General features: G+C 42.1%; 1 protein-coding gene across 6 annotated transcripts in view; it reads left to right on the plus strand.

Annotated features, from left to right (window-relative positions):
• Positions 1 to 22,359, plus strand: part of Exd2 (Exonuclease 3'-5' domain-containing 2) — a 134,004-nt gene that overhangs the window by 87,093 nt on the left and 24,552 nt on the right. For all 6 annotated transcript variants that reach the window (XM_068354019.1, XM_068354014.1, XM_068354016.1 and 3 more), the window contains 2 exons: positions 562 to 648; positions 13,057 to 13,257. In XM_068354019.1, coding sequence (XP_068210120.1) covers positions 562 to 648; positions 13,057 to 13,257 — 288 coding nt within the window. The remainder of the gene's footprint in view (positions 1 to 561; positions 649 to 13,056; positions 13,258 to 22,359) is intronic.

A 22,359-nucleotide genomic window follows, 5' to 3' on the forward strand; every position in this document is an offset into this window, starting at 1 on the left:
ATACTTAGACTAAATTCTTATGGATCTTGGCTAGGTTATTGCAGCATTTCTAAAGGAAGGGTAGTTTTCCTTGACTAATCCTAGAATATCTTTGTTTCCTTCATGCAGTATTTTCAACTAGGATACGAGCTCTTGTACTACACGGTCACAGTAATTTTACTAGCCATGCAATTTGAACAGTTGCACTCATATACTGTACAACCCATGACCTTCTGAGTAGGTCACCAGTCTATATCATGACCAAAGTCTTATATTACAGTTCCACCTTCATGGTCTTACATAGTCCCTGTTGGCAAAGTAAAGTAGGCTGGATTACCTACTGGCCAGTGGATTGTGTCATGAATTATGTAATTACAACAGGGCACCTTGTTAACAAGCTTCAATGACGGATTTCCAGGTAGAACCAAGAATATTCCTACTTAAGAGACTGGTTTGTATTCAAAGGAAAAATATTAATCATGAAAATTTCATGTATTTTGATGGATCATTGCTAATAAAAGTATATTTATTTTATTTAAATTAAGATTTGCCATACTAATATTTACCTGTTATTTTTCAAAGGATTTTTTAAAAGATGAAGATGTCCTGAAAGTTGGTGTGGGACCCCTGGAAGATAGCAATTATCTATATGGAGATTATAATTTTGAGGTAAGCATTTGATCCATATTTTGTTATGCTTATAAGAGTTAAGAAGTTTTTTTAAGCTGCTTGAATTTTTATTTAGACAAGATATTTCAAGTACAGTATCACCATATTTGAATGAACTAAGAGAGTGTTTTAAACCTAAATAATTTATAATTGGTTTTAGTATTACTAAGGGTCCAATCGCTTGATAAGTACAGTAGCCATGTAATGATCATTATAATTGGATATTATTTTTATTTCCACAAGAAATTACTTCTTTCCCTAAAATCTGCAGGAAAAGAACTAGATTCAATTTTTCATTGATATGAATTTTTTGTGACCCATGGCTTTAGGGACATTGACCTAAATGTTCTGCAATCAAATTTGTTTAATGGTTGAATTAGTTCTTTCATAGAGCTCTAGTGTTCATATTAAAGTAACAGAATGAAACAAATGAGTAAACTTGTACATTTGAAGCTGTAGGGAGCTTTGTATTCTTTTTCAAACAAATAGAAAATTGTTGAAGTAATTTGCCTTTTACCTAGATATTGAAACTTGAAGTTGTGTGTGGTAATGTAACCTCAAACTAACTACTGTACAATATCCCTTGTAGCAAGAGATAAAACAGGTGAGTGTGCAGTGTCACACCTCCCCCTACTGCTTCCCCTTAAATTTTGATTTATTAATAAGCTTCAACAATTATTTTCAGCTGGTACAGGGAATACCCTTTAGTTCTTAGAGGAATGCTAACCCTCTTTCTTTAGTAGGAGTATGATTTCAGTGAAGCTGGAACAAGTCTGTTAAAATTTATAGTTAGTTGACATTTATTGATAGTTGAGGGAAATCCCGACTTCCCTTGCTGATGTAGTAATTAATGGTCTATGTCTGGGTTTAGCATGCAGACATACTGTCGAGTTACAATCTCAATCTTGCTATCCCACAATTACATAAATGGCCCTGTCGGAACAATGTAAGATACTGGGAAGATGGGCAAGATGACCAAACAAGCTGTATATACTTTCTGGCAAGATTTTTTCTCTACAAGTATTTAGTTACTACATGACTGAAGGGATCGGTTGAGATTATGTAATGAACAAATAAACAAATTATAAAAGATTATTTGTTTGGTAAGGAAAAATAATGAAAAAACTAAGTTGTTTTATCCTCAGTAAATTTTATGCAAATAAACGCAAGGAAGCTGAGAACCTCTAAGAGAAAATTAATCAAAATAAAATCGTTAAGTTAACAAGGTTGAAAATATATATCTACTGTGAAGATCCTTGGCTGGCAATTCTTCAATAATTCATGACATGCAAACACCACCAAACAGCCTTCACATAAAGGGGTTGAGTATTTTACTCTATTTCCACCCTTCTGTGTGTTAGATTAACAAGATTACCACCTAATCTCACTTCAAGGGTAATATCAAAGTCTCTTACCAATTAACAGCTTAAGGGAGAGTAATGTTTAGACGCCTACTTCGTAAATAGAAACTTACCAAAAGCAGGAATGATGCCAATTGTATGAATTCTTCAAAAGATATTCTAGATATGTGAGTGGATCCTCCACAAAGGGTCCTCATCCAAGGTTAAGATTTTCAGTTAAAGATATCATACAGGATCTATTGCACAGATGAGCTGTACACTATCAAGTAGGCTAATCTAGATTCTGTCTGCTATACTTGCACTTAGTTTAGGTTCTGTTATGACAGACTTAAATCGTTCAACAATTGAAATGATAAACTACAGTCAGACCTTATTCCCAAGGATTAGTTAACGGAGACAGGCTCAAAATATGAGAGTACTTGCTTCTGTAGGGTGGGTTAGACTAACACTATGTACAGTAACCCAGTGTACTCCCACCCAATATTACTTTTACTTGGTTTTTATCACAGGATAAGTATTGTGTTTATGAATGAACACCTTTCAGTAAGTTTACAGTAATTGTATGCATGTGTACATAGCAGTAAGTGTACAATACATGTACACACGTGTACTACGTGCACGGTAAGAGTACCGTACGCATACACGAGTCATCGCTACACTTGAACGTTCATGCAATATGTTCAGTAAGCGTCCAAGTTTGCGAGGCAGGTTGATCAGAGGGAGGTACTGAACTTGACCAACTCATCACTCAAAGAACCTTTCCTGTTTCCTTTACAGAAGGTAAAGCTGACTGCTGAATAGTGGAAGAAGTTGAAGCAAGATTCACTTCCCTGAGTGATAACATTCAAGTTTCCACAATCTTCCTCTTCAAACAACCCTTCCTAGTCATCTCCCCTTCCTAGACAAACCTTTGGACCATCTCCCAGACCATTTCCTCAGCAAAGATCTGAAAACCTCAATTTTAGAGATAGAGAGAGATAGGGAAGGTCTTTGGTCACGGGGTGGGTTGTCTGACGGAAGAGATGGATGAGGTGGCAATTCACGTGGCAGAGCAGTGGACAGTGGGCTCTTCATTTTGATTACCGTCTCCCGTTCACCAGCTCTCCCCCTCCTCTCATTCCGGCTCCGAGGACATGGCGATCCTATTACGTTTGAAAGAAAAATACTTTTCTCTGCGTTCAGAGGTGCAGACTATGCTGCAAAAGGGCACTTTGGAAAAAATCAAGGACAGGTATCCCGGCTTCTTCAGCTGTCTGCATGCGATTGAGAAGGTCTCCGGGGGCTGGAGTAGCTTAATAAACTTTTAGCCCTGACACTGTAACTGTAGCGCGATATATTAACAAGAGAAGCAGCACAGTATCACAGACTGTCAAACAGTTGTGTTGGTACACAAATGGGCAGTCGGCAATGCAGTAGTCTTCTTATCCTGTTTCATTCCCAGCAGGAGGAATTTCATAGCAGACAGTTGAGTCGGAAAGGTCAGATAGTTTGGTCAGAATGGTCTCTTCATCCCAAAGCAGTCACAAATCCTCAGACTTGCGGGGTTCCCTGACATTAGACGCGTTCGATATAAGCCGCAACAAAAAACTGCCAGTCTGCTACTCATCATTGCTAGACTCTGTGGCTGCACTCGAGGACTCGTTCCAGCATTCATGGAATGGCCTCAACATATATGATTTTTCACCTTTTTATCTTCTCCAAAAGTTGACTCTAGTAGCTCTAAAATAACCTCAAGCAGATTGATACCTGGACCTTCTGTTTCTACTAGTAGAGGTTTTGAGGGAGCTTCCCCCAGGGCACAACCTGCGCTGTTAGGTCTACCTGCAGAGGTTCCACAACTCTGTGGAATCCCTATCACTTCATGGGTGCAGGTTATCCAACACCTTTCAAGAGAGGCTTTTTGAGCGAGACAGTACAAGACATGTAGCGATGTCTTGGGAAACCTTCATTGACGTGTATTAACATATTACTGTGGTTAGTGCTGTCGAAGGATTACTTCTCTTGAAGCCTCTGTTCCACTAGTGTCAGACATTTTAGCTTACTTACAGAAGGAAAGACACCTTTCAGTCTCGGCAGTAAAAGAGTATCGTTCAGCCTTGAGCCTGGGATATTTACTGAAACTTGGAAGAGAGGATATTTCTTCTCTTTGTGAGAATTATTTATACTTGTCAGGTGTATGGAGCAGACCTGTTGTCCACGTGAAATTTGACCTGTAGATTGGGATGTAACAAGGTGGTACGGTCTTTAAAGAGAGGCCTTTATTGAACCTTTGAGATGATCCTCAGATAAGGACCTTACCCTAAAACAGTTTTCCTGCTTACTTGGCTTTGACAATTTTGACCAATAGTGGCAGGTCTTTTCATCTTTTGTTCCTAACTTTGTTGCGAAAACTCAAAATCCATTGATCGAATGCTTTTTTTTTTTTCAAGGAAATTTGTGTAGTCTTTGATGTATTTGTACTTAGAACTGTTTTATTGGTTAGGTTTACTGTATTTATTAACTATTAAAATGTTTGAAAATATCAGAACATAGTAGTCGGCTTAAAGGTTTGAATGCCGCTCATGAATGGCAGAGACATGGGACAATGACATTGCTTAGCAAGCAGGAGAATACCATAAAGACTGACCATAGATACATATGATGAGCACCCAAGCCTCCTCTCCACCCGAGCTAGGTCCAAGGAGGGCCAGGCAATGGCTGGTGATGACTCCGCAAGTAGACTGTAGGCTCCCCCAAACCCACCATCGTACAACTTATTGGCCAAGGCACCAGCCACTTGTTAAGATACTACCACTAGAGAGTTATTGGATCCTTTGACTGGCCAGGCAATACTACATTGGATTCCTTTCTCAGGTTATGGCTCATTTTTTCTTTGCCTACACATACACCGAATAGTCTGGCCTATTCTTTACACATTCTCCTCTGTCCTCATACACATGACAGCACTAAGATTACACTAAGATTACCAAACAGTACTTCTTCACTCAAGGGGTTAACTATTGCAATGTAGTTGTTCAGAGTCTACTTTCCTCTTGGTAAGGGTAGAAGAGACTCTTTAGCTATGGTAAGCAACTCTACTAGGAGGAGACTCCAAAATCAAACCATAGTTTGCTAGTCTTGGGTAATGCCTTAGCCTCTGTACCATGGTTTTTCACTGTTTTGGGTTAGGGTTCTCTTGCTTGAGGGTACACTCGGGCACGCTATTCTATCTTGTTTCTCCTCTTCTTTGTTTTTATAGTTTATATATGATAGATCTAATTTAATGTTAGTTATCTCAAAATGTTTTATTTTTATTGTTATTACTTTCTTGTTTCCTTTCCAAACTGGGCTATTTTCCCTGTTGGAGCCCTTGGGCTTATAGCATCATACTTTTCCAACTAGGGTTGTAGCTTAGCTAGTAATAATAATAATAATAATAATAATAATCCGGGATTCTGGGTTTTCATCTTTATAGCATAGTTATTTTTGTGTCCTTTGACGGCTCTAAGGTGCTACCCTAAAAGAACCCAAGCTGCCAAACCCTAATTACAGAACCTATTCATAAGCGTTGATCGAGTAAACACTCGTCAAAAATACAATCTCCTTTTGATGATACTCCTGGCTCGCAGGGCTTTTAAACACTTTTCACTCTGGACCTGTGATTGCTGTGCAGCAGTTGGTATAGTGACCCTAGCTCCTTTATACGACCAAAAGTATCGTGTCTTAAGATAGCGTTTACAAGAATGAGAGGGTGTGGCTATTTTTCATTTTTCTTCCCCTTCCCTGGTGTATGGCTGTTGGAATCCTATGTAGCTGGATGGACATAGGTACAGGTAATTCTCATTTGTTCCAGCACGAATACTTACCTCAAACTACTTTCTTAGGAGTTACCTGTAATCTCCTCTCTACCGACCAGAGTTTTGTGTAGTATACCCTATACCCGTTTTCTATGGAGGCCTAACCCGGGAGTGAGAGAACGTGCCCCGAGGGTAGCCTTTGAGCTAGGTCGAGGACCGCTTGGGTCCCGTGAGTCAGTAAGTTCTCTTGTCGCGACGTGATACCATACTCTCACGTCGCTCTCGTCTCTCTCGACCCTTTGTGTCCGCCTCGTGTGTCCCGCGTGGTAGCTTTGTGCTTATCCCTTGTGTTCTTGCGTGTTCACTACCCTTCCTTGTGCTTCCCAAGTGTATCCCTTTGATTCCCTTCGTTCCTGTGCCTTGTGGTTGTGTGCTATGGAGCAGATCCACCGTTGTCCTGGGCCTAGAGCCGGAAAGTCGTGTGGAGCGTTCCTCTCCAAGCCCGAAGTAGACCCTCACTCCCTTTGCTCTTCCTGTAGGGGCAGGATGTGCTCGCCATCGGATACGTGCATTGAGTGTTAGTTGGAGTGAGATACAGTGGGTGCGATACGGCACTAAGAAAAAGAAGTCGTCGAAACGTTCGCCCAGGAAATCTAGCATCTCTTTGCCGCTACAGTCACCCAGTGGACGGTCCGACGGGGCTTCTGTCTCGCCTTCCCCTACCCAGAGTAGGGGACGAGGTAAGTCCGTTGCGGGGAAAGAGCCGAGGGTTCTTCCCCAGGAGTATAATGTGTGTGAAGTGGGGGTTGCGGGGACTTCTCAGGCTAGTGGGGAACCTGTGGTAGTGCTGTGTTGGGGGGTTCTGGAGACTCTGCCCTTGTGCTTGGTGGGCACGTTTCCTCCTCTGACCCCTTATGGTGTAGTAATGTTGTACCTGTTTCTTCGCCCCCTTCGTGGGCCTGTGTTTCAGGTTCTTCGGCAGGTGGCGACGCCCAGGGTAAGTTAGACTCCACGGTAAGTGATTCCTTCGGGTGGAAGCTCCCTAAAACGCCAGGTAGGTCCCCAATGCGGATGGAAGAGGGACTGGATACCTTGTTCCCTAGTGTAGGGCATCAACCCTCTTTTCCAGCTCCTCTGACGACGGTCCCAGAAACCTTCCTGCAACCCTCTACCTCGGGTACGCAGCGAGTCGCGAAGCCTTCCGTGGCCCCCGCTTCTGCCCGTCGTGCGGGTGGTACAGTTTCGTCGGGCTCTTTGGATGGTGGGGCTTCGTTCTCTTCAAAAGAAGAAACCAGGAGGAGACATCGGCGCCGGAGGGAGCGGTCCAGGAGTAGGCGTTCCCGCTCAAGATCCCGTTCGAGGTTCAGCAGGAGACGGTCCCGCTCTCCACGGAGGAAACACAGGAGGAGTAGGTCCCCCGATGGTGATTGGGTCTTCGTTCCCCGTAAGCCTGAATTGCAATGTTCCCCGGACCGGCAATCCAGGGATTTCTTGCCACGAAGGCCATCCTCCAGACGAAGATATGACCCTCGCAGGGAGAAATGCGAGAAGGCCGCTTCAGGCAGGCGTAAGGCCGCGAAGCTTCCGGTTCACCCCGCCCAGCGGGGGGAACCATGCTTTCTTACGGGCAGCCTGGCCGAATCAGCACAGCTGGTTCGGCCCTCGGACTTTAAGGAACGGTTCCCTCCGTCGGGTCAGCCCACGGGATCCGCGTCCTCGTCCCCCAGAGAGAATGCACGAACGGTAGTCCTCGCCGGCACGGCGATGCCAGTTCTGACTCCCGAACCTGGTGCGGAGGTTTCCGCTGGGGAAGACCGGTACCACCGCAGGGGAGTGCCTGTTGTTCCAGAACCGAAGCGCCCGGTGGGAGTGCCCAGTGACCTGGCTCCTCGGGATCAGACCGAAGGTTCTGCTGACGGTAGAGAAGGTTCCCCAACCGAGGACTCGGCCTATTAGAAGGTTATAGGCCTGATTCGAAGGCATCATAGAATTGAAGAACCGGTTACAGCCGATGAGGACTACTGGAGGTCCAGCCTGACCCGCTTGATGCAGGCACCCGTCCAACAGAAAACCTCCCTGGCCCTACCTGTGGCCCGAGATCTCGTCCTGGGACGGGCTCATGTCGATAGAGTTGTGGCAGGCAATGCCGAAGCTCCCAAAACGCAGAGCTCTTCGAAGTTGCTCCAAGGGCTCAAGTCCCAGAGTAGGGTTTATGTGCCAGAGGGACAACGTCCGGGAGCCTGCAAGGTGGAGCCTGCCCTCGACGTTCTGGGACAGGATGCCTCGGAGGACAAAGCCTCTTCAGCCCCGATTTGTTTTTCGCAGTCGGAGGCTGCGATGATGGAGGAGATGGCGAAAGACTTAGTTCACGTCTCCTCTTGGTTGGACTGGTGGGCTTCCACACTGGTAGGTGTTCAAGCCACATATGACTTGACGGACCCGGAACAGCAAAGCCTCCTGAGGGAGCTTATCATCTCCGGGGGCAAGACCCTGAAGTTCCTCACGTATCAGTCCCTTGCCCTGTTAGCGAATTGGGTTCTTCGCAAAAGGGACACTATTCTGGCGAAGCTTTCCCGGAAGGTCCCAGACAGGGAGGCGAGAGCCATGAGGAGCCTTCCTGTGTGGGGTGACTCCTTGTTCCCCTTGAAAGAACTAGAGGAAATCATGGAAAAGGTGGCTAAAAGAAAAGAAGTGAACGCTCCCAGGCCTCAACCGGTAAGGAGGCCCCCCTACAAGAGGTCAGCATCAGACGGTCCCTCTACTTCTCAGGCCCCGCCTAACCTGACGAGGAGAGAAGCCCCTTCTTCCTCATGGGCTTCAGCGCCTCAGCCCCCCCGTAGAGGAGCTCCAGCAGCGTCGGCCTCGTTTAGAACGGGGTATTCTGCCTCCAGGAGAGGCCGTTCAGGCCGCTCCTCCAGGAGGAGGTAGAGTGGGAGGCCCCCTACTCCTGCCCAAGCCTCAGGTTGGGGGATGCCTCAGACTACATTGGCAAGCATGGAAGGCTCACGGAGCAGAGCCCTGGACAGTATCCGTACTGAAGGAGGGGTACAGGTTACCGTTCTTAACAGAACCCCCGCCTTTAATTCCAGCCAGCCTGTCGGAGTGGTTGGCACCCAAGGACCCGTTGAAGAGGGCGGCTCTTCAAGAAGAGGTGTCCACGATGTTGTAAAAGGGCTCCATGCAGGAGATCCTGCACCCAGGGCCAGGTTTCTACAGCCGCCTGTTCCTGGTAGAAAAGGCAGGGGGGGGGTTGGAGACCGGTGATAGACCTGTCAGCTCTCAACAAGTTTGTGCGAAAGACAGAATTCAAAATGGACACTCCGAAGTCAGTCTTGCTGTCCTTGAGGGAGAAAGACTACATGATGACCATAGACCTCAAGGACGCATACTTCCAAATCCTGGTCCATCCCTCAAGTCGGAAGTTTCTCCGGGTGAAATGGGGTACCCAGATCCTGCAATTCAAGGCCCTCTGCTTCGGGTTGTCGACAGCTCCCCAGGTATTCGCGAGAGTCTTCATGACAGTCTCGGTGTGGGCTCACGAGCGGGGCATTCGCCTCATCCGGTACCTGGATGACTGGTTGCTTCTTTCCTACTCGGAGGACGTTTTGAAGGAGCAGGGTATAAAACTTCTCCAGTTTTGCAAGGGTCTGGGTATCATGTTCAACCCAGAAAAATCGAACCTATCTCCCTCCACCAGAATGACCTATTTGGGGATGACACTGGATTCCCTACTAGTGAAAGCTTTTCCGTCGGAGGAGAGGATTAGCAATCTTATGAAGATCCTTCTTCCTTTCCTGTCAGGGCAACCCAGGAGGGCGAAGGACTGGCAAAGGCTAATAGGTCATCTGGTGTCGTTGGAGAAACTGGTTCCCCAGGGGAGACTCAGACTCAGGGCCGTCCAATGGAACCTGAAGAGCTCGCCCCAAAAATTAATTCCAGTCCTACCAAACACAATGCCCTCCCTGGAATGGTGGCATTGTCGGTCGAACTTGCTCAAGGGGATGCCCTTCGCGACCGAACCTCCCGAGTTGCTCCTATTCACAGACGTCTCCAACCAAGGATGGGGAGCCCATCTCCTCAACGGGACGGCGAGAGGAACCTGGATGGACGGGGAGAAAGGCCTACACATTAGTGTCCTAGAGTTGAAGGCAGTCAAGAAAGCTTGCCTGCACTTCTTCGATCTACTAAGGGGAAACACTGTGGCGTTGATGTGCGACAACGCCACAGTGGAAGCGTACATAAAGAAGCAGGGAGGCTTAAAATCAAGGGAGTTGTGCGATATCGCCCTAGAGATCCTAGATTGGGCGGAAGCAAACCAGATAGTGTTATTGGCAAGGTTCATCCCCGGGAAAAAGAACGTCCTAGCCGACGGTCTCAGCAGGATGGGTCGGATAGTAGGAACAGAATGGTCCCTCTTCCCAGAAGTAGCCAGGCTCATCATTCAAGGATGGGGTTCCCCGGTGATGGACCTCTTTGCAACCAAGCTGAACACGCAACTTCCCGTGTATCGTTCTCCTGTCCCAGACCCAAAGGCAGCCTTGGAGGATGCCTTTCAGCACAAATGGGACAACCTAGACGTGTACGCTTTTCCCCCCTTCACGTTGATCAGGCAAGTGCTCAACAGAGTAAGGGCTGCCCGGAACTTAAGGATGACTTTGGTAGCGCCCTGGTGGCCGGAGAGAGAGTGGTTCGCAGACCTAAAAGACCTGGCGAGTCATCCTCCGTGGCCACTCCCCGACAGGCCAGATCTTGTACAACAGCCACACTTTCTCAGGTTCCACGACAACCCACAGTCTCTACGCCTTCACGCCTGGAGACTATCGAGTGACTCCTGAAGAAGGAAGGATATTCGTCAGGAACGGCTAAGAGGATGTCGGGATACCTGAGAAGGTCGTCGGCAGCGGTCTACCAAGCGAAGTGGGCCTCTTTCACGAAGTGGTGCGCTTCGAAGCGCATAAAACCCCTCAAAGCCTCGGTCCCAGATATCGCAGACTTTCTAGTATATCTCAGGGACGAGATAGGAATGTCAATCCCAGCTATAAAAGGAGTACGAGCAGCCTTTGGTCAAGTCTTCCTTCTGAAGGGCATCGACCTGGGTTCCTCTAGACACATCTCTATGCTTGTCAGGAGTTTTGAACAGTCCTGCCCCCTCAAACTGTTAGGGTGCCTCAGTGGGACTTGGCTAGGGTCCTGAAGATGTTAAGTAGCCCCCCGTTCGAACCAATGAAGGATATTGTAGACAGGGATCTCACTCTCAAGACAGTCTTTTTGTTGGCCTTGGCCTTTGCGAAAAGGGTAGGTGAGATCCATGGGCTGTCTTATGACGTCTCTCATTCGAAGGGGTGGAAAGAGATCTCTTTCAAGTTCGTCCCTTCGTTCGTGGCGAAAACCCAGAACCCAGCAGTCTGGGATCCTAAATTCGAGGGGTTCTCTCTGCCAGCTATTCCGAGGACTGGGAATCCTGAGAATTTGAGGTTATGCCCTGTCCGTGCCATTAGAAAATACCTTGAGAGGACTGCACATCTCCGGCCAGGCATCAAGAGCCTTTTCGTCTCCACAGGTGCTACAAAGAAGCAGGTATCGAAGAATATCATATCCTTTTGGTTGAGACAAGTTATTGCCAGGGCCTACAAGGAGGAGGGACTAGCCTTGCCAGGTATTCCCAAGCCCCATGACATCAGAGGTCTGAGCACTTCCTTAGCCTTTGAGAAGAACATGGCAGTAGGCCAGATCCTTCGAGCTGGCACCTTGTCGAACCAATCGACTTTTACTGCCCATTACCTCAAGGATTACTCAAGAAGGTCCTTAGACGGGTTCTCCATTGGGACAGTCATCTCCGCGTTCCAAGTGATTTAACGGTGAAGCCCCAGGCACAATCGTGGATAGCTAAACCAGGAGACACAGGTTCGTTCCTTTTCACCATAATCCCCGTTTCCTATCCCTATCGGAGATAACCACACTTAGGTAACCATTGAAGAACACGTCTCTGCAACTGTATTACTGGACTCAGCATCAGAAGAATTTTTCAAAGGGTGAGTACTTAGACACTAACGTGAGCTCTTTGTGTAGTTTACCCTACCGTCCGTTTTCCCAGTTTGTTTTTTTATAGAACCTAGTTCATATCTAGGCTTCTTGGCGTCCGCTGACTGGGTCTGAAGGTCAGGAAGTCACTCCCACCTCCTAAAGTGTAAGTCTCCTAAGAAAGTAGTTCGAGGTAAGTATTCGTGTTGGAACAGTTCAAAAATTTTAAGTAATTTTTATTTTTCCTAACATACGTACCGAGAACTACTTTCGGGTAATGGCCCTCCCTTCCTTCCCCGAGTGCCTTTCTGCCCTTGCAGGGACTTTTTGCAACATCCGAAGAACTTACTGACTCACGGGACCCAAGTGGACCTCGACCTAGCTCAAAGGCTACCCTCGGGGCACGTTCTCTCACTCCCGGGTTAGGCCTCCATAGAAAACGGGTATAGGGTATACTACACAAAACTCTGGTCGGTAGAGAGGAGATTACAGGTAACTCTTAAGAAAGTAGTTCTCGGTAAGTATGTTAGGAAAAATAAAAATTACTTAAAATTTTTGATGTTTAGCTATCAGCTCTTCTATTGATATTGAATAGAAGTATTCATTCCACCATCCTCTTTACAAGGGGGAGGATGGATATGTTCAAGCAAACCTATCATATTTTTTGTCTTACTGGACAGACTTACCAGTTTAAGATAAAGAGATTTTTCTTTTGCAACTGCCTTGGTTGCCTGGGCTATGAACCTGATGGTACTTTCAACCCTGGATTGTGAGATGTCCAAGATTAGCATTCTTGGGATTTTAGCCAGCCAGTTTGGATATCCTCCCACCTAAGGATGAGTCTCTTATTAAAGGATGAAGGGTTGTATTCATGTAGGAACAAATCACAAATTCTATAAGTGAGTTTTTTTTTTCCTGAATATACAAACCCTAGTCCTTTAACTCGACTTTCTGCCATCACCTCCCACGAAAGTTCCAGACGTAATTAAAGTGACTGTCCAGTGTAGCAGGAAGGGTCAAGGGCTTTCACGCCACATGCCAATAATTACCGACTACTGCCAACACATTGTAAGTTTTAACTGCCGAGTTCCAGCTGCGCTGGAATTCATCTACAATTAAAGGACTTAAGTTTGTGTAGTTGGGAAAAATACAAATTATTTAAAAAATTTTTAATGATAGAAAGGTTTTTCTATTTTTGTTTGATATTGTAAAGGAGTGTTGGAGTTCCTAAAGATTGCTTTTCTTACTAGGTTCGGGGATGTGTAGATTTACGTCATCTGTGGCTGCGCTGTCAAGATTTGGATCGAGCAGATTCTGACGAAGCTATTGTAAAATCCAAAGGAGGTATGGGTTTAAATGCTTTGGCAGAAAAATATTTAGGACGCACATTGGATAAAGACTGGAGAGTTAGAGCAAGTGATTGGGAGGCAGACACACTAACAACACGTCAGGTAAGCACAAGGGACAGATCAAGTTTTTAGGCACAACAATTTGTTTGTATGCATATTTCGTTGCCTTTCCATCTTGCCAAATATTGTATATGACAGTTCAATCAATTTTTGTCTTCAATTATTGGTACATTTTCCCTTCGATTTACCAGAATTTGGATTTGCAAGACAAAATTTAAGCAGGATAAATGGCTGTTTTAGTCCATTTGGAAAAAAATGCTTAAGAATTAGTACAGGTATTTAAGAACATATTATTTAGCAAAATTGTAAAAAAATAGGAGTTGGGTAAGCCTTGGTGGGATGCCTCATTGTACCTTATAGAATTACAATAAGAATCCCCATACATCACCTGTGTGGATGTTATGGTCACATGACCTGCCCTTGAAAATGCTGTAAATGTTTTTGTGCTGTATTGTCATAAATAATTGTGGATCTCAATCTTAAGTTATGTAGTGTGTGGAAATACACAAACTTTATCAGAAATGTGAGTAAGAAAATGTTACGCCTTTAAAGCAAACAGTTTTTAATAACTAAAGTTGTTCTGTAACAATTTATCAAATTTAACATTTCACAGTTTCTTCCCAGTTTTCCAGGGGAGAGGGATACAAAAAGTTTTTCACACTTAAAATAGTTGCTTGTGGTTTAGTGGACCAGGGGTACCAGTCATCCCCATTATCAGAGTCTACTCTCTTCTCTCAAGAACCCCGTTACTAACTTGAGGGGGCTGTTATATATTCACTGTCTTTGGCTGTGTCTTGTGCCCTAACCTAGTTGCTGGAGGTGGATAAAAAATGTAGTTGTGTTGGTGTTTTCTATGGCGCCGCATATCCAACATTTTTACTTTAGTGGAGATAGGCCGTTGCCCCCCTGACCCCAATACTTTTATTCTCTTTCTGTTTTGACAGCACTGTATGCTATAATGTTAAAATCATCTACATGGCCATTAAATGATAAATAATATAAAGAATAATAAATGATGCATATACGTACTTGGAAGCATTATTCACTGTTGGCAACCTTGTCCTAAGTTGTGCTCTTGAATGGATTTTTTCAATGATATATTTCAAATTATTGGTTCTAGCAGTGGGATTTTTGTTTCTGTTGGTGGAAGTGATGCAATTTGGAGTTCGATGTAAATCTCATTTGATGATCATATTGCTTCTTCTCCAGAAGACTGTTTAATTGACACTTTCCATGAAATTTTTTAATTTTCACTTCAATGATTACTTCCATTTGTAAGGGAATGGAACCGTTTAGCTGTAAGTGGTGAAAGCCCAGGTTTCTACATCAGTCATTCTAGTCTTCAGTTATCTTCATCACACAATCGTGATCACATTTAGATTGTTTACTCTCTTAGTTTATAACTTATTGCACTTATGTCTTCCCCTAGTTTAGTTAGCAGTTGTTGCCGGGAATGTGCATGGGAACTATTTCTGGGAGATCAGGATCCACATTCCCTTTGTATATCATGTCGGAAGTAATTCTGTAATATAAATACTGTAATCGTTGTCAAGTTAAAAGTTCTAAGCGGGAAAGGAAACTTGCTGTTACTTCCAAGGAGAAGCCAGGGAAGACTAGGCTACTTTATTATAACGGGGATGATGATGATATTGACACGCCTCCACCTTTAGACAACAAAAGTTTAGCCATCTTTCAATAGTGATAAGATTCATAAGCTCTTGACATAACTTTCTTCCTTTTTTAAACTTCAGAAGTCCAGTGAATCCTCCCTTAGCTTGATAATTCTGGTCCTTATCAAACCATGGCAAACCTAATCCACTCCCAATAGTCCTTCTAATATTGATTGTGTTTCATTCAGTAAGGGTTCTGAATGCATGCTGTACTTCACAGATTTGAAAATCTCACACAGAGCCTCTAAAACTTTACATACTTCAGTTTCTTCTGCTGCCAAACCTTTGCAATCTACAATTCTAGTTCTTCTATAAGATTAAACTAGAATTTGAAGCTGAAAACTGAGCAGGTGGGATTGATGCTAATTCACCACCACTTGCTAAAGTAACCCCTTTTCACCGTAAGTGTAATTAAAAGTCTCTTATTACTTATGTGGATTGCTTGACCTATTGTATGATTCCCTTAAATTCTGGAAAGGTGAACAAAATTACTACAGTACTAATTTGGATAGTTTTCATCATGTTTCAAACAACTGTGTTCGCCATTCGCTTGCAAACTCGGTCAGTAGTTTTTCTCAATATTGTCTCAATATATTTCTAGTAGAGCTAATGTAGGCGCTAATACATCCAGAGATATACAAGTCTACGTGCTCCCTCTGCTACCCGCCTGTTTCAAAGGGTAAATAAACCGAGAAATCAGCTGATGTTCAGTGATTCTCCATGAGGAAGAGGAAAACTCAGAGATAAATGAGGAAAGTGAGGAAGTATCTACTTTTTAACCATGTATCCTAATAAAATGATCAAGCACAGAAACCCTCCGTGCAAGTAGGGTGTTGCTAGGTGAACTTTTTTAGTGCAAGGTGTACCAGAAATTCTTGTGCCCAACTATGTCAATTAACACCCTCTCTTGACATTAAATTTTAATCTATTATATCTTCAGAATGTTTTTCTTTCTTTCATTGTTTTTATCAATTTTGCAGCTTATTTCCTTTTAATAATATTTGATGACTTTCTGCATAGTGAATTACAAGCATTTTGATTTAAATAACTAGAATGAAGAAAAAAAGACTAGAGTCCACAATATTTTGTACGTTAATTCTATTTAAGGCAGAGTTTGTATAGACAAATTTTTTGAGTAAAACATTGATATTTTTTCCCGTGTCCGAGAGATCTATCAAAAAACACCTGGCATATTCTACTGTATTTTTTAACTACACTCCCCTCAAAGCTTACATCGATTTGTTTGTTTTATAAGGAATGTTTTTCATCTATCTCCCTTATTTCATAACATAAGAATTTTAATTTTTTTTAAAAGCAATCTCTTTAAACATAGCTTAGTATAAGAACATGAAATATGTTCTGTTATATACTTTTAAATTCATGAAAAGAACACTTTACTAGTAAAAGGGAAATTTCATCTCCTGTTTGACCATGGTGGTTTATAGGTAGTAGGTTGGCCAGGGCACCAGCCGCCCGTTGAGATACTACCACTAGAGAGGTATTGGATCCTTTGACTGGCCAGACAGTAATGCATTGGATCCCTCTTTCTAGTCACGGCTTATTTTTTCTTTGCCTACACTTACACAGAATAGTCTGGCCTATTCTTTACATATTCTCGTCTTTCCTCATACATCTGACAACAATGAGATACTTAACACTTCTTCACCCAAGGGGTTAATTACTGTACTGCAATTTGTTTAGTGTACTTTCCTCTTGGTAGGGGTAGAAGAGACTCTTTAGCTATGGTAAGCAGCTCTTCTAGGAGAAGGACACTCCAAAATTAAACCATTGTTCTCTAGTCTTGGGTAGTGCCATAGCCTCTGTACCATGGTCTTCCACTGCCTTGGGTTAGAGTTCTCTTGCTTGAGGGTACACTCGGGCACACTATTCTATCTTATTTTTTTTCTTCCTCTTGTTTTTTTGAAATGGTATGTTGGGCAGGCTTAATAGAAGGGCCATGGATGCCTGGTGGTTTATCAAGAGGTTGTCTTTTCCTTTTTCTGATTTTTTCTTCTCAAAACCATCCTTACTGTCCTCCCTTCAGTTGAAGTGGCTATCCTGGAGGGTATTTAGCCTTGCATGGTGTATCGGCTCCTCCATGTTGACCAGTTTTTCCGACTTTTTACTATAGTCTATGGGTATCATCAATCACTTTTTTTATTATTCTGTACATATTGTTTTTGTTATAATTCTTGTTAATCTAGTTTTTAAGTATGATGTCTCTTTTTTATTTCTATTAATTCTTATGCTGTCTGGAGACATTGAGCAAAATTCGGGACCAGTACGTCCTAGATTTCGTCAATGTCGTCTTCTGTATTGCAATATTCGTGGTCTTCATGCAAATATCCAAGACCTTACAGTTGCGTCCAGACAGTATGATATTCTTTTGTGCTCAGAAACTTTGGTTTCTAATATGAGGCACTCATCTGAGCTCCTTATAACTGGTTTTAAGAAGCCAATAGTGCTGAAACGTGATGCCATTCCTAGGGCCAGGGGAATGGCGGTGTATATTAGGACCGAGTACCCTGCTTCTCATAACTCCTGCTATCAATGTGGATGTCATGAGATTCAGGTAATAAAAGTTTGTGGCAGGCATAACAACTTTTATTTGTGTTCGATCTACCGGAATCCAGACATGGATGATTCTATCTTCGATTGTCTTCTTACCATTATGGCTAAGATACAAGAAGATGATAGAAAGGCTTCTTTTGTCTTTGTTGGTGATTTTAATGCTCACCATAGGGAGTGGTTAAGTTCTATCTCTCCTACCGATCGCCATGGCTTAAGAGCTTTAGACTTTGCCTCTGAATCAGGCTGTGAGCAAATCATAAATGAAGCTACTCACAGGTCTGGTAATTGCTTGGACCTCGTATACACTGACTCCCCTGGCGTTATAACTAGTAAGGTTGATTCTCCAGTCGGGACTTCTGATCATGCCTTGATTTCATTATTAGTGAAGACTGAGCAGCCTGTCCCTGATATATCATATTCCTGTAAAATTTATATGAAATCCCAAGCAGACTGGAATGGGATTTTGCATGATCTTTTGTGCTTGAATTGGTCACAATTATATAATAGTGTAGATCCTGTTGTCTCTTTGAATGAGAATCTAGTCAACATAATTGATAGGCGTATCCCTTCTCGTGTGCTAAGGTACCGAATGAAGGACAAACCGTGGTTCAATGATGATTGTAGACGTGCTTATTTGGAGAAGCAGGAGGCCTATCACCTTTGGAAGGGTAACAGGTCAGATTTGACCTGGAACAACTATACTCAGCTTCGAGCTTTTGCTCAGAGAGTTTATGCCTCAACTGAAAAGGAGTACAATTTAATCATAAAAGAAACCCTCTCTGGTACAACTCAGGAACATAAATGGTGGTCTACCCTTAAATCTGCACTCTTTGGTGTAGATGCAACAGTTCCTCCTTTACTTAAACCAGATGGCTCAGTCACTCACTGTCCAAAGGAAAAGGCAACCCTTTTGGCTGATGTTTTTGACAGTAAACAGAGTAATGAAAAACTTGAACTTCCTCATTCCTGTTTTCCTGAGGCTAAACTAACTAGGTTAGCTTTTCGATCTCGTGAGATTAAAGCTCTGTTGATGGACCTTGATGCTTATGGAGGTGTAGACCCAAATGGTATTTTTCCTTTGTTTTTTATAAAGACAGCAGATTTCTTAGCTCCAAAGTTATCTGTTATTCTGCGCAAGTTAGCAAGAAGAGGAGCTTTTAGCACTTGTTGGAGTATTGGTAATGTTACTCCTCTATGTAAATGTGTTTGTGGTAGCTCAAGTCCCACTGATTACCGCCCAATTTCCATAACTCCCATATTATCTAAAGTTTTTGAACGTCTTCTGGCAAAACGTCTTAATAGGTTTGCTGAAGGTAATCATCTATTCCCTAGTTTGCAATTTGGTTTTCGTAAAGGCCTTGGAGCATGTGATGCCCTTCTTACAATCTCCAATGCAGTACAGAAATCCCTTGATTGTGGTCGTGAAGTTCGTATGATTGGCCTTGATTTTAGTGCTGCCTTTGACCGTGTTAATCATGAGGCCCTTGTTTTCAAACTGAAACAGTTGGGAGTGGGTGGGTCGTTTCTTAGCATTATTATTGATTTTTTAAGTAGTAGATCTCAAAGAGTAGTTGTTGATGGGCACCATAGTGAATATTGGAATGTGATATCCGGTGTTCCACAGGGTAGTGTTCTTGGCCCATTACTTTTCATACTATATACACATGACATGTGGTTTGGCCTAGAAAATAAGCTTGTTGCATATGCAGATGATGCTACTCTCTTTTTGAATCAATTCCATCCCCTGAATGTAGACCTGGGGTTGGTGAATCCCTTAATAGAGATCTAGCTAAAATTAGTGCATGGTGCAAGTTATGGGGTATGAAGTTGAATCCTAACAAAACTCAAAATATGATTGTAAGTAGGTCAAGGACGGTGGCTCCTCAACATCCGGATCTCAGTATTGATAATGTTTCTTTAAATTTGTATGACTCTTTCAAAATTTTAGGTGTGATTCTCGACAGCAAATTTACTTTTGAGAAACATATAAGGTCTGTGTCTTCTTCAATTGCACAAAAAATTGGCTTATTGAGAAAGTCTTTTAAGATATTCGGTGATCAATCTATTCTGAAGAAGTGTTTTAATTCTTTTATTCTACCTTGTTTTGAGTATTGTTCTCCTGTCTGGTCTTCAGCTGCTGATTCTCATCTTAATTTGTTGGACAGAAACTTACGGTCTATTAAATTTCTTATTCCTGATCTAGATATTAATCTCTGGCACCGTCGTTCAATTAGTTCATTATGCATGTTACATAAGATTTTTCATAACTCTGACCATCCTTTACATTCAGATCTCCCTGGACAATTCTATCCTGTTCGTAATACTAGACTGGCAGTTAATTCTAATAGCCAGGCCTTTTCCATCATAAGACTCTATACCACGCAGTACTCTAGAAGTTTTATTCCAGCTGTTACCAAGTTGTGGAATGATCTTCCTAATCGGGTTGTTGAATCAGTAGAACTTCAAAAGTTCAAAGTTGGAGCAAATGCTTTTTTGTTGACCAGGTGGACATGAGTCTTTTTATAGTTTATATATGACATATTTGTTTTTGAAGTTGTTCATAGTTTATATATGACATATCTGTTATGACGTTGTTACTTTTTTTTAGAATGATTTACTGTTAATTTGTTCTCTTCAGTTATTTATTTCCTTATTTCCTTTCCTCACTGGGCTATTTTTCCCTATTGGAGCCCCTGGGCTTATAGCATTTTGCTTTTCCAATTAGGGTTGTAGCTTGGATAGTAATAATAATAATAATATTTCAGTTTAGTATAATTGAACAAATTTCATATCATCCTGTAATGGTATTTCTAAAAACATTTCTTTAAAAAATAATTGCAAATTATTTTGTTAACAAATAAGAAAGGTATCAATTATAATAAATTCTATATAAATTCCAATTTCCTTGTTTTTATTCTCTCTCTCTTTTGTTATAATTGTATACAGATTAACTAGTATATCTTTCATCACACATTTAATGTTATTATTTATTATCATTATTTTTTTGTTTTATTATTATTATTATTATTATTATTATTATTATTATTATTTTTATTATTATTATTATTATTATTATTATTATTACTTGCTAAGCTACAACCCTAGTTGGAAAAGCAGGATGCTATAAGCCCAGGGGCTTCTACAGGGAATGTAGCTCAGAGGAAAGGAAACAAGGAAAAATAAAATATTTTAAGAGTAACAATATTAAAATAGATATCTCCTATATAAACTATAAAAACTTTAACAAAACAAGAAAAGAAGAGAGAAGAATAGTCTGCCTGAGAGTACCCTCTAGCAAGAGAACTCTAACCTAAGACAGTGGCTATGGCGCTACCCAAAACTAGAGAACAACAGTTTGATTTTGGAGTGTCTTTCTCCTAGAAGAGCTGCTTATCATAGCTAAAGAATCTCTTCTACCCTTACCAAGAGGAAAGTGGCCACTGGACAATTACAGTGCAGTAACCCCTTGGGTGAGGAAGAATTATTTGGTAATCTCGGTGTTGTCAGGTGTATGAGGACAGAGGAGACTATGTAAAGAATAAAGAATACGCCAAACTATTCGGTGTATGTGTAGGCAAAGGAAAAATTAACCGTAACCAGAGAGAAGGATCCAATGTCTGGCCAGTCAAAAGACCCCATAACTCTCTGGCAGTAGTATTGGCGACCCATAAAAAAGATGACTAAGTATTATGTTAGACATACACAAAGAGGTTCAACCCTTTCCACACCCTCCCCCTTTCCTAATTAAAACTCATTGGTTCGACAATTTGTTGGAGATTGTGGCTTCCGAGTGGTTCTCTCAGGATGCTCCCATCTCACCAGGGTATGACTAATCCCTCTCTCTAACCGAGGGATGTGAGGAGACTGAGTGGTCATACATTTGGCAGTGCTGCTCAGCGTGGCAGGAAAGAAATATATTTATTTTTTTTTTTTTCATTATTTTTATTAGTCTTAGAATTTCTATGAAAAGGGTTTATCACTGAAAAGTTTACACGTGTTACCTATAAAGTTGTCATATATATTTGTTTGTTTTTCATTACTGCATTGTGTAGGGAGGGACACAAAGTGAAAGCCGGGTGCAAAGAAGCGTTGGTGGTTTGAAAACGTCGGACTGCGTGCATAAGTTTTAAGTGGGAGTACTCATAAATTTTTTATATTGTGGATCTCTGAACCGCAATGATGGAACCAGCGAAGACAGAGGCCTAGCTGTATTCAGAAATCCAAAAGATTTTCATATCCAAAACACTTCTAGTCTAAAGAATTCCAAATAAGGGATTCTCAGCCTATAATAATAAAGATAATAATAATTTCAATAATTATTACCTCCGCCAACAAAGTTAGAAGGAAGTTATGTTTTTGCCCCTATGTGTGTGTTTGTTTTGTAAACAGCTTCATGGCCACAATTTTAATCGTAGAGTAATGAAACTTGCTGGGAATAAATGTTACTTAAAAAGCTGGAAATTATTAAATTCTGGAAGGTCAGGGTCAGGGTCAAGCAAAATGTCCAATTCACATAATCAGCCTTAAGTTTGGACATCGTTGTCATAGAGGCTTTGAACTTGGTTCATATATGAGTGTATGAAAATCCACGCCAGTTAATACTTGTTAAGGTAAAAGACTAAGGTCAAGGTCAAGTAATAAGCTGCCGGGGCAGAGATCCACCCTCTACTGAGTGCCCCTCTAGTTATAATTATTACCTATTATTTTTATAAATCTCAGCGTTTTTATCAGATAATCAATTACATCAGACACCCTTCCCTCCTTATTAGTCCGTTATAATGAGGGTCAAGTGTGATAGCAAAATTTAGGAGCTGAAAAAAGCAAAGTTTGTCAGTAGGGTAAAATTCAACACTTTGAAGTATTGGGAAATTAACCATGAAAATACCAGATGACTTGAATTTTA

This window comes from Palaemon carinicauda, chromosome 30 (assembly GCF_036898095.1).
Source record: "Palaemon carinicauda isolate YSFRI2023 chromosome 30, ASM3689809v2, whole genome shotgun sequence".
Lineage (NCBI taxonomy): Eukaryota > Metazoa > Arthropoda > Malacostraca > Decapoda > Palaemonidae > Palaemon > Palaemon carinicauda.